General features: G+C 38.4%; 1 protein-coding gene and 1 long non-coding RNA gene across 21 annotated transcripts in view; one reads left to right on the top strand and one right to left on the bottom strand.

Annotated features, from left to right (window-relative positions):
• The window catches only part of trpm3 (transient receptor potential cation channel, subfamily M, member 3), a 155,857-nt gene that overhangs the window by 83,540 nt on the left and 59,203 nt on the right, over positions 1 to 13,114 (top strand). For all 16 annotated transcript variants that reach the window (XM_040019003.1, XM_040018999.1, XM_040018997.1 and 13 more), the window contains 4 exons: positions 809 to 888; positions 4,171 to 4,372; positions 6,612 to 6,825; positions 11,518 to 11,642. In XM_040019003.1, the coding sequence (XP_039874937.1) occupies positions 809 to 888; positions 4,171 to 4,372; positions 6,612 to 6,825; positions 11,518 to 11,642 (621 nt within the window). The remainder of the gene's footprint in view (positions 1 to 808; positions 889 to 4,170; positions 4,373 to 6,611; positions 6,826 to 11,517; positions 11,643 to 13,114) is intronic.
• Positions 6,801 to 9,954, bottom strand: LOC120725918. Of its 5 annotated transcripts, XR_005694262.1 has the most exons (4): positions 9,671 to 9,954; positions 9,087 to 9,133; positions 8,625 to 8,697; positions 6,801 to 7,986 (listed from the first exon to the last, which is right to left on the bottom strand). It is a non-coding gene; the product is annotated as an uncharacterized LOC120725918 (long non-coding RNA). The 5 variants fall into 5 exon arrangements; XR_005694263.1 differs by having other exon boundaries at positions 6,801 to 7,492; positions 7,560 to 8,771; positions 9,087 to 9,954; XR_005694260.1 differs by having other exon boundaries at positions 8,625 to 8,717; positions 9,087 to 9,954.

Below are 13,114 nucleotides of genomic sequence, written 5' to 3'. Positions count from 1 at the left end.
TGTTTGTGTATGTGTGTGTGTATGTGATCTTAATATTTTTTTAAAAAAAGCAAGAATTATGCCTTGTAGTGTAAAGTGATTTGAGTGTTCGCTAAGACCAGAAAAAGCACTTTAATAATTTCTCTTCCTGCGCTGCACATGTGGTTCCACTGTGTGTCTGTCATGTCTTTAGCGAGGTAATTAACTCCAGTCAGACACTCTGTCACTCAGACCCGGAGCACATGTGTCTCACAAAAGCCTCATTTCACAGGCTGCTTCAAATCAGACGTAGAAACATCTACCCACACTTTTTCAAACAAATGTGCACCCATACATGAAGCTGGAATATACTCACACTAAGCTGGCTACACATATGCACGTCTAAAGACTAGACCTCTGACATAGTTTACCGCTTCAGTGCATTTATCATCCCTTTTCGACATCCAAGCTCTTCATCTCATCTGGTTTGAGATCTAGCCACTGAGTAACATAAAACATTTCTCTATCCGAGTGTCAGTGTTTGAATAATGGGTCAGGGACTACATGTGTCTTTGTGTGTGTGCTGCGTCTGCATATGTGTGTCATTCCACTGTGCTGTGATTTCCGTTCTTGAACAAGGCTGAGATGTTTTTTAAGTATTTTTAAGGCATTTGTTCCAAGGTCCTATTTTGTATGCTCTGTTTGCCATGCAACAAAGCAGGACTCTGAGCTCTTGATGGACTAATGTAAGGCTGTTTTTCCTGTGTGTCACTTCTCCATGTTCAATCCTTAGCTCCTTTATTTGACACTGACTTCTTTTGTCTTTTCTTTTGTCTTGTTTTTGTTGCAGGCACAGAAATCGTGGATAGAAAGAGCATTCAGCAAGAGAGAATGTGTTCATATCATAGTGAGCGCCAAAGACCCCCATAGGTGAGTACAGAAAAGGGATATTAGAAAGTGTTAACCAAAAATCTTTATATCTTTAATCTTTACAATCCTTTGCATCATTGTAGAGTTTGTTGTTTTGCTGTTGACCTTTTAAAACATGTAGAGTAACTCTAATGACACTGCAGGCAAGAGCTTCGCATTAATGAACCAAAACACTGACATTATGCATTTTAAAACACAAATAGGGAATTTAAAGGTACAGTTGTTTTCTGCGGATAATAATAATAGTAATGATCAGTGTTGCCAACTTAGCGACTTTGTCGCTATATTTAGCGAGTTTTCAGACCCCTTAGTGACTTTTTTTCTAAAAAAAAGTCGCTAAAAAAGACGTGAAAGCGTGTATCGCTTTTACTCTCAACAAGCAGCGGGTGCTGTAACGCAGTCAGTTCTTCTTTTACTCTTATGCTGTTTTGTGGATCACAAGGTTTAAAACTACTTATAAACACACACACACATAGTAACTCCACCAGAGTGCCTATTTCGGGTCACTTTTGCCGGTCCTAGCCCGGGTAAAGGAGCAGGGTTGGAATTGTGACATTAAAAAAAAACAATAATTGCTAAAAGAAATTTAATTTGTAGTTCTAAATAAACTCTAAATGCATTTAGGACGTTTTTTACTCACTTTATGTCTCTTCCACGATGTTATTTCTCTCTCCAACAACATAGGTTACAATTAGATTAGCATGACCAATTATGCAAATTAGGCGATGGCGTCATTTAGCGACTTCTAGCGACTTTTAGGACAACCAATAGCGATTTTCCTTACTGAGGAGTTGGCAACACTGGTAATGATAATCATTATTATTATTATAAAGAATGTTATATTTATAGTCACAGTTCTGCCTAATCTCACTTTATGTATGTGACTAGAGACTAGCCACATGTATAGTACATCAAAGAAGAAGGGAACACGCTCAGACTCCAGTTATGAAAGATCATACCTATGTTTTATCTTCTGAAAAGGAGTCCCCTTCACCAAAGAAGTGAAAAAGCAAAGGAAAAAGACAACATGACCAGCATCTGAATAAAATGTCATCCTCGTCCTACTCACCTCAAGCCTCATCTCCTGAATTGAAATCGGGGCTCTTACACACAAACACGTACATAGACATGCTTATTTGTTCCTGATATTGTTACAGTTACTCATTGTCAGCAGGTTAAACATGTGACCCTCCTGTCTCTGGACAGATGACAACAAGATAGCTAAACAAGAGCAACAACAGCTAGTTATAAGCTAACATTATGTGAGCTAACATTAAGCTCAAGTGTTCTAAAAAAAAAAATCATACTTTGCCTTTGATAATCTGATTACATTATCACCTAGAATTAAAGTTTATTCTATTATTAAGTGTCGGAGTCCAAAAATGTCAGATTTATTGTTTCCTTGGCTTGCAGCAACAAACAGATGCTAACAGCAGCTAACAGAACAGAGGCTAACAGCAGCTAACAGAACAGAGGCTAACAGCAGCAAAAACATCAATGCTTACTGACAAAAAAGTTTAAAGCCTTGTTGAAATTCAACATTAGCCACAGTAGATAGACATGTTACTTAGGTAAACATCAGACTTACAGCCTACACTCACTGCAGATGAACAGCAGCCAGAGTTGTTTGTCCTGTAGTGGACACCATAGACAGGATTACACACTTGAATTGATAGAGGTAAGAAACAGAACTCAGCTGACTGCCATCTGCAATATTTTGACATCTATTGAGACTAGACAATGTAAAATTAAGGTCTAGACCAATTCATGAAGACAGTAACATATTCTACATTGTTGTAAAAGAATATTTAGGAAGAGCTCCTTATCACTCTGGCATAGTCTATGTCAAAGTACATTTATGAGGGCTTTGTTTACATAATACAGCGCTATAACAGCACTGTAATGATAACAGCACTTTAGAACAATTTGACTCAATGTGATAAATTCACAATTACCACCACATTCATTTTTCATTTTGTTTTACAATCTCACTGTCACCTTGAGATTATCAAAATCATTAGAAAACCTGATGTTGTTTTTGCTGGAAGACAAACTCTTTCAATTCTCCTGCGTGTACTATCAGGTGCCACACACACACACACACACACACACACACCAGACACACACACACACACACACACACACACACACACACACACACACACACACACACACACACACAGGAAATGCCACAGTTTGTTTGGTACGGAAATTTTGCATTACTAAAGGAAAATGGGTGAAAGCCAGAAGCAAGACGAAGGAAAAAAGATGTTCCTCAAGATCAAATCAGCTCATTCTTTTTAGTCAGAGACACTTGTGCTCATGCGTGAGGAAGAGGAAGGCAAAGTACCTTTGGTAAGACATGATGGAAACATGAAGTGATAATCGCAGTCTCCTGCCTCCGTTCCTCCCTGGGCTCCCTCTTCATCCTGTAAGATTTAAACACAGAATATAAAAGCGGCATTCAGCACTTGTGAATAAGAATGTACGCAAGCATCATAACTAGCATTTTGCTAACTCTTGTAGTTGCTGAGAGGGAAAAGGAAGTAACAGTGACAGGTACAGAAAACAGAAAGGGATGGAGCTGAGAAAATTTAGCAAAAGCCCACAAATCCTTCCACTCATCTGCAACATAGCCAGCCTGATTCACACCTTCCCAGAAATATAACTAAATGCAACAGTTGAGATTGCTTCCTTTGATTTTAATAAGCTGTGTAAACATGGTGCAGGCTATAGTTGTACTTGGCTTGCTTACAAGGCTAATACAATTGCACAGATTCTATCAGTGTAGACACGCACCTCTTTCTTGGTTTGATAGTTTTTGACGATCTGTGTGTAGACTTAATTGCCACTAAAGCTTTTCCCGTGTTTCAGCAAGAGAACTGTTGTTCAGTATGGATCAGCTACAAGATCACCTCAGTTCCATCCGTGGAGGCAGAGCAATGCAGGCTCAAACATAATGGCAAACAGCCACTTGCACAAAATTTAATATTTGCTCCTCTGTTATTCTATGCAGGACTATAAATCAAGCTTAATAAAGAGATGAAAGTTGGACGGCATGCTATCCCTTCAGCCATGCCCACCTTTTATTGCTAGATACATACTACGGCAGCTCTCACGCTTTTTTCTCCCCCCGCTCTCAGTCACACACAATCTGTCTCTTACTCTCCTTTTTCTTCTTCCTGCTCGGGGCTTGCACTTCTCAAGATTTCAATTATTCTCTGCAAAGGACTGTGTAATATACCGGTCTTGCACTCACTCTTACTTTCTCCTCTTGTTCAGGTGCTGTTGTGGTCGTCTAATAGGTCAGCATGTGGGCTTGCCACCGGGCATCTCATCTAGTCAGAATGATAAGGCAGAGCGTTTGGCCAAGAATGACAGCCTGTCGGAGAAGTGGTCAATCAGCAAACACACACAGCTCAGCCCCACTGATGCCTTCGGCACCATTGAGTTCCAGGGAGGAGGACACTCCAACAAAGCCATGGTGACTCTCTTTACACTGTGTTGCATTTTATTAGACTTCTCCTTCAGCATGCTGCCCACACAAAGCTTGAGCTTTATGGAACTGGTCAACATGATTGTTTTGAGCATTAGGGCACCTAAATAAAAGGAGTCACTATTCTGTTGTTATTTCATGCAGCACTGACCTCAGCCGTTGCAACTCGTGTTTCCGTTAAGACTCGAGAACCTTTGGTGACACATATCTGAGTGCACCAGCGCAGGAAATCTACTTTGTGTAGCTTTAAGAGTGCATTTGTATGCTTTACTGAGCTATTTTAAAGGCCATAGTTAACCTCCTAAGACAAGAAAGAAGAGAGTAGAGGATTTAGATATCCTAAAATATACCTCCAAACAGTACAAAGGAACCTAACCTCTGATGGAAGTGCTCTCTTCTGGAAATAAGAAAATAAAAGTAATACAGTAATGATGTTGAGCACATGCTTTTTTATGAAAAATGGGCACATAAATTGATTATAGAGATAGTAAAGACTGAGTAATTCAAGAAGAGGATTTCAAAAATATTCAGAAAGTGATGAAAGCTGAAAGTGCATAATGTGATCTAAAGATATTCTTCAAAGCTTCAGTAAACATGTTGTTTGACAGCATGCAGGTACAGAGGAGGAAACTGTTTGATTCCTAGATAACTGAAATACTTTTTTCCTGAATGGCAGATGTAACACAGCTGAATATAGATGAATAGTTGCGGGTTGCTGAATAAAAAATGACATTGACAAGAGGACTCATCAGGGCTCATTGTATGCATTATGGAGAATGACAAATGTGTCCAATCAGAAGACCTGGAGATAACTGAGGAATCAATCAAATTACTGGAATTATTGTGGAAATATGTGTAATTATTGCTTTAAAAGACTTAAGTGTTATGAGTGTTAGCAGACTGCATTTTGCCTGATTAATTGATCCGTCCCTAATGTGATCTGATGACGTTTTATTCGCAAAGTCACAAACTATGATAACTACACTAAGAAAGTCATATCACACTTTACTGCAGCAATCTGGGAATTCAGATGATTAAACCCAAATTATGTCCGATTTTTTTTCCCAGTGTTAAATTATTCATCCAGACACATGTCAGGTTGGCTTTCTGAGGGTGCATTAGAGGGATAAACAGATGCTCCATAATGTATGTGGTTCTTCAATCATAGCAAACATCTGCTCAATACGTCTTCTAACTTGAGAAATGAAATCCATACGCATAGACACACATGAAACACCAATGCTTTTTACATTATCATACACATAAGTCGTCACAGCGGTGAAATACTTCGTCCCCAAGACACCATATACCTGAATGTAATGCATAAAGTCGTGGTAAAAACAAAGTACACCATATGTCAATTCTAAGGTTTTATATATCCAGACAAAATAAAATTATCTCGACTGTAGCTGGTTTTAAAATGAGCGAAATCCAACCTCTGATGAACTATAATGTATTTATTTAACAACTAAGCCAAAAACCGAAATTATACTGCCATGTTGTTTTTATACAGAAGAAGCTTTCTCCTGGGAAACTGTCGAAATAAGTCATACTTGTTTCATCTTCTTCTTATTACTTGTCATGAAGTTTAATATTTAACATGCTAAGTGAAGCCTGTAGAGTCTGAGCTGTAGCTGTTTCAGTATCTAGTATTGCACAATTATCTATATAAATATTGATTTTTGCACAGCAATAAATCTGCCAGTTAACCTAGGTTAGCTTATTTGGTGATTCTAAATTGGTCATAGGTGTGAATGTGAGTGCGAATGATTGTCTGTCGCTCTGTGTTAGCCCTGCAATAGACTGGTGACCAGTTCAGGGTTTAACCTGCCCCCTGCCCTATGGTGGCTCGGATAGGCTCGAACCCCATGTAATCCTGAATGAGATAAGCGGAAGAGGATGAATAGATGGATGGAAATAATAACACAGTGCAATATGTCATGTTTTACTTTTCATCTGAGGTTGTATTTTACCTCATTTTACCTCATTCTCCTCTGTCAGTGCGCCCCAGGGTGGCTGTGGCTACAATGTAGCTTGCCATCACCAGTGTGTGAATGTGTGTGTGAATGGGTGAATGACTGGATGTGTAAAGTGCTTTGGGCTCCTTAGGGACTAGTAAAGCGCTATACAAATACAGGCCATTTACCATTTTAAGACACATAACCTCTTTTTTACTACATTTGTATGTATTGCTTTATTTCACTGACATGCTTCATGCTGTTTGCAGTACGTACGAGTGTCTTATGACACCAAGCCTGACCTGCTGCTCCACCTGATGACCAAGGAGTGGCAGCTGGAACTGCCCAAGCTGCTCATCTCAGTCCACGGGGGCCTGCAGAACTTTGAATTGCAGCCCAAACTCAAGCAGGTCTTTGGCAAAGGGCTCATCAAGGCTGCCATGACAACAGGGGCCTGGATATTCACTGGAGGAGTCAACACAGGTAAACCACGGGTTTTGACTTATGAAGACAAACAGAGAGATTGCATACAGCCTTGCACACTCAAAAAATAACTCTTTAAATGAACATAAAAAAATCATGGAAAGCATTTCCACGTGATTAAATTGCTTTATTTTAGCATTATGCAATTCTGTTACTCCAACTTAATGCACTCAAGTTGGACCAACTTAATTAAAGATTGATGAATCAACGTATTTACTGCATTTTGATCCAATATATTTTAATAGTGTTGATCCAACTTAAAGAGTTTTGTTCCAACTCAATTCAGTAGGTTTTCTCCAACTAATTTACTAAATTTGGTCCCAGCTTAAGTTAATTGAGTTGAACCAACTCATACAAATTAAGTTATTCCAACACAAGTCTTTAATGCTAATAGAAAGCAATTTAATCACGTGGAAATTCTTTCCATGATTATTTTAAGTTAATTTAAAGAGTAATTTTTTGGAGCATTTAACAAAGTCTAGAGTCTGGTTAACATACATTTCACTATTACATCTAAAAGGTAAATAAAAATTTGTCATACACATCTTTTTGTTTTCTCCAATTTATTGAATTTATAGCAAATTTCACATAATGTATAAAGAATACATGAAATGCAAGTACAAGTTACATAACAGAAAAAAAGTAGTGGACAAAGTGGAAAGTTAACCTGTTAAAACAATTTTTTAACAACAATGAATGGCTGAATCAGGTGATTTTCTGATGACCAATACAACTACTTTGAAGGTCAACAGATGCACTTTCAAAAAAGAAAATATCTGCAATTATTTTAGGTTCATGGTCCAGATACATGGTGTAGCTGTTGTAATGGAAACATTTCTCAACGAGAAAATAGTGTTTTGAGAACCTGTACTTTGTGTGCTGTTGGATAGTTCGTGTGCATCTAATTCCATAAGAATCTTCTGCAGGACCTCAAAGGTGTACCTGAGTTCCAGAGGGTAGCTCAGGTTCAGTGAATAGACCAGACCAAGCAACATTGTCACTGCAAAAACTACATTGCCCAACTCACCCATCACTTCCACCCCCTCTAGAACAATCACAACATCCTGAGGGTCATCGCCAGGCTCCGCACCCTCTGACCGAATGACACAGATTCCAAAGACTGTCTCTGCTATGGCAGTGGCGATGCTTTTTATCAACTTCCTGTGACAATAAAACAAACAAAAAAAAGATAATGATTTCTCACTAATGTCCATTGCAAACAGTTTTAAAAGTAAATATCTGTTTTACATTAATGTAAAATACCTAAAAGCTTTATTCATTCAAGCCTTATAATAATGTAAATGTAATCAAAAATGACTGCCCGATATTTTTCCTGACTCAAGAGAAGTTCATTCAATACCTCAACAATGTCCTGTCTTTCAAAATCTTGAGTTGTGACAGGGGTGACTGTGGCACAGGAGGTAGAGCAAGTTGTCTACTGGTTTAATCCCTGGCTTCTCTAATCTGATACTAAAACTATCAATGGGTAACATACTGAACCCCAAGTTGCTCCTGATACATCCATTGAAGTGTAAATGTTACATAAAAATCTTGTATGAATGTGTGTATGAATGAGGTTATTATAATGATATTATAATAATGATAGTATAAAACACTCAAGAATGGTGTGTGTAGTATCCAGTGAGAAACTTAAAGCTCTTACTTTTCCTATTTTAAAAGGTATTTTTTACAGCCACCGGTAATTTATAGGAAAACCCCATCCCCTGAAACTTTTTGTATGTAGTTCAAGCTTATCTTTGATCATCTCCTTAGTTAAGGATACAGGCAAGTTAACATACCAGGTAATCCTTCACCAGCTTCTCAGGATCTTCATTCAGGTACACGCAAAGACCTTTGGCGATGTATTCTCTTCTGATTTCAACAGCATCAGTCTTTATACACAGAGGGGGAAAAAACAAATATATACGGAAATCCATCTCAACGACCTAGCAGTGGGATTAAAGAACTTTTAGTTGAATTACCAGGAATTTGTGAGAAATACAGAGGCTATTGTTTTACAGTCTTAATCTTTTCAAATAGTATTTATGCATTTTAGACAGGTCTGTCATTTTAATATTGTTTTGTAATTTGTGTATTAATTTAATTATGCCATACCCCCAATTCAAGAAAGTTTAGATGATATGTACATAAAATAAGAATGCATTGTTTTCTTGGTCTCAAAACTATATGTCACTTACAAATGAATATATTACATTTTTAACATGGGAATGTGATCATTTTTAAGAAAAATATTAGCTCACCATGAATTTGATGAACTGGCCTGCCAGCTCTCCAGACCTTTCACCACCTGATAAGATTAAACATTTATTATCTTTACAGGAGGGAACTGCAAGTCTCCAAGTTTATTAAGTAGAAAAATATTTAATTTCAAAAAAATTAAAAAACAGGAAAACACATCTGTTCATGTTTTGTCTTTCCTCCTCAGTGTACTAAAAACACATAAATTGTTAAATAAACCACTGTCCATCAGTTGCAACTTACAAACTTACAAATTTCAACAACCCACACGTAAAATGTAAATTTATCACAACAGTCTCTGTGGTAGAGCCAAACTAGCTTATGTGCAGAGGTTAAGTTATAAACAATATCTATATTTGGAGTAGCTAAGTCTTTCATATTAGGCTATCATGCTAGCATGACATTGTGCTATATTCTTGCACTAACGTGTTAGCTAGCTAGAATGGCATAAACAAACAGATATTTTTTTAAAAAAAAACAAAAAAACAAATGTGAATAAATAGAACTGAAAAGAATCGACAAACTAATGATACCTTTGTGCAAAAAGTATTTTCATCAAGATGGATGAAGATAGATTCACTCTTACCTTTCCAAGATGACCGTGAAGCAAACCATGTGCTTTCCTGCCTCTTGTTGTTTAGAATCTCACGTGATCTTGTGATATCGCGAGTCTTTAAGGCAGCTAACCACTCTTGTTAGATTTTATCATGTCATATCAACAAGAATAAATTTAAGAGGCGCTAAGTTGGTAAATTTCATGTAGATCTTATATGATTTTATTACGTTCACCTTAGAAACATAAATTCATTGTGTTCAAATTACATGTTAGAGTCTTGTAAATGCAATAACCACCAAATTTCACTTTTTTGAGTGCACAGCCGTCTTCCTTTTTATAAAAATTAAGTGGGCACTTCAATTTGGCGTATGATGAGTGTGTTCAAGTCTTTATCGTAAGTTATCAGCTATTAAATAACCATTTGTCAAGTGTGTCTAGGCTCTAAAGCTGTTCAGCCACTGGATCACTGTAAAATGGCTGTGAGCACACAGTGAAAGTATGTCAAGTAGTCTAGACTGCTTTTTAATGACTTAAACCTGATGACAGGGTGGCTCATTCAGATTAAGAGTTATTATTCCAGTATTAGTTGCATGAGAGAAGGCCTGAAATTAAGGACGATCAAAATCTTACACTTGTCAAGCATTCTTACTTTTTGAACAAAGTAATAAAACGTTCTAGCTTAGTAATAGTCCATATGGACCCAAGAGAATAGAAACAAAATATAGAGTGCTAACTAATTAATACAGAAAGTTTTGCTGTTACAGTGTAGAGGAATCAGTTACAGTGTAGAGAAATCACAGAGATGTCTGCTTTAAGGAAGCAGTCTTCTAAGGCTAAGGAAGTCTCCTAGTCTTGGTGCTGAGTTTTTTTTTGTTTGTTTTTTGTTTTGGAAGATTTTGGCTCAGAGCAGAGTAAGTGAGGAGCTCAGAGGACTGGATGTTGAATGCTGAGGTTGGAAGGGTGAAAGTGTGAAAAAGTCCAAGTTTCAAAGCTTGAAGAAATAAGACTGTGCAACAGTGTAAGTGGTGAAACAAGATTGGTTGGAATGAATACAGGAAACCAGAGTGTTAGCTGGCAGACTGGAAGCACATGAATTATTCATAAATATGCTGTTGCCATGTATATAGAAAGAGGCCTCAGCGAGAAAACTGGAGCTCCACTAACGCTCTGAACAAGCGCACATTACACATTCATATAGTACTTTTGTCTATGGGGGAAAATGTGTATTATCTTATCAGCTTCACTTTGCCTTCAGTAAGGAAGTTAACTGTTATTTTTACCTTGTATTGTTTCCAGGGCACAAAAAGAGATGCTATTTAAGTATCTTAGATTGTATTTAGCGCACTTAAAATAAGATAAAAAGGCAGCAGAATAATGTTTAAATAGGAGAGATGAGAACAGACAAAAAGAAATGATACACGCTGGATGACGTAGAGTGCGCGCACTTGAATACAGAAAGGAGTAGAAAGTAAGATTTAGTGACAGAATGGGTGCAGGAGGAGAAAAGAGGAAGAGAGGCCTGAATAATGGATAGCTGGATTGGAGGGACAGTGTGTGGAGGTGGAGAAAAGAATGAATGTCAGCTGGAGAGATGAGATAAGATGGCCCCCAGGTCTGACTGCTGCTCCCCTGAGGACAACTACTACAAGCCGAGAGCTACAACCTGGCTGTGTTTAAGTGTGTATGTGTGCGTTTGTGTGTGTTAACACTGGCTCCACACAGTTGTCTTGTGTGCTTAACAGATTCTTTTTATCTATCTCAACAATGTATGTAATTATCTGACTGGCTGTGTATTGATTGTGACAAAACATCTTTCTCTCTGTCCGTCTCTTAAAAGCCCTGAATATTCATGCACACATGCCTATGTCCACACACAGGTGTGATTCGCCACGTGGGTGATGCACTGAAAGACCACGCCTCCAAGTCACGGGGAAAGATATGCACCATTGGTATTGCTCCATGGGGCATCGTAGAAAATCAAGAGGACCTTGTTGGCAAAGATGTAAGTCTGTGAAGATAGATAGACAGACAGACAGACAGACAGACAGACAGACAGACAGATAGATAGACAGACAGATAGATAGATAGGTCTTTAGGGTAGATAGGGTAGATAGGGCTGAGGCTATAAAGTGCTGGATGATCTGATATCCTCGTGTTGGTGTTGTTCCCAGACCATCATGAAAATGTTGTTCCAGGTTCAACATTGCAAGTGACCAATCACATTGTTGTGACATTATTCTTTTGCGCGCCAAGCCATTCGTGCATTTATGAAATTCCAATGTTGCAAGGACAATATCAATTCTGCTTACTGTTTATTAAAGGGTTACGGTTAGGGTTAGGGTCAGGGTCTGTTGATCGGCGGACAGAGGCAGTTTCACGCAGCTTAAGTACAGTTTTTTGTTTTATGCCGGTTTTTCCCGAAGTCGCAAAAGTATGACGTCACAACATTCTGATTGGTCACTTGCAATGTTGATCCTGGAACAACATTTTCATGATGGTCTGGGAACAACACCAACACGAGGATATCAGATCAACCATAAAGTGCTATTGACAGCTTATTCACTGAGATGCTGAGTAAGCCAATAAACACTCCTTCACAGTGAGCTGGACAGCTGGGGAAACCAAATGAGGCCCATGCTGACTCAGTGAAATCTCTGGGAATCAGTGTTACGCTACTGTTAAAATTTCATCATCAAAATGTCCCGCTCTCTGTCCCTCTGAATAAGTCAGGCAGAACCAATTAATGTTGGTGACTGAAATGAGCTGATTAAGTGCCGAGGTTCTTTTTTCATGCGTGATTGGTTTTAGCTGTCTATATACGACCAGATGAGTTTACCTCAAAGTGTCAGACAGTGTTGCGGTATTATATATATCTGAGAAACTTTGGAGAAACTGGAAGTTTAATTTCAGCAGCAGTACAATGAAAGTTTTGTTAATAATTATTGGATACATGGCAACTCCAAATCTAAAAAATGACTAGAGCTGCAGTGGAGATGGTCCCTGTCACAGCTGTCACAGGGCAAAAGGCGAGGTATACTAATGAGGGGTCACCGTCCACACGACCATAAGTGTGTGTATTTGGGACAACACACCCCCGCTGACTAGGACCTTCTTGCTTTAGGCAACAGTTACAACCACTGCACTGTCACCACCAGTATACCAGAGTGATGCTAATTTTTGTAATTACTAAATAGATTATCTACCATTAACTTGACAATATGCTCAGCATCCAGGTGCTTGAGTAATCTATTACTCTTGAAAGACTCGCATGAGACAGGTTTTTTACCTGTCTCTGTTCATCCTACTCGTGATGTCACTGCGAGCATTTTCTCTGTGATAGTCTCCCTCTGCTGTAACACTTCTTTCAGTTGCTCCCTCATTCGCAAGGGGTCACAACAGCAGATGGTTCCACACAGTTGATTTGGCAGTTTTTCACGTGCTCTTCCTGACCCAACCTTCCTAGTGATGTCTGTC

This window comes from Simochromis diagramma, unplaced genomic scaffold, assembly GCF_900408965.1.
Source record: "Simochromis diagramma unplaced genomic scaffold, fSimDia1.1 OVJJ01000822.1, whole genome shotgun sequence".
NCBI classification, from domain to species: Eukaryota; Metazoa; Chordata; class Actinopteri; order Cichliformes; family Cichlidae; genus Simochromis; species Simochromis diagramma.
This window is presented reverse-complemented; position numbering and strand designations above follow the sequence as displayed.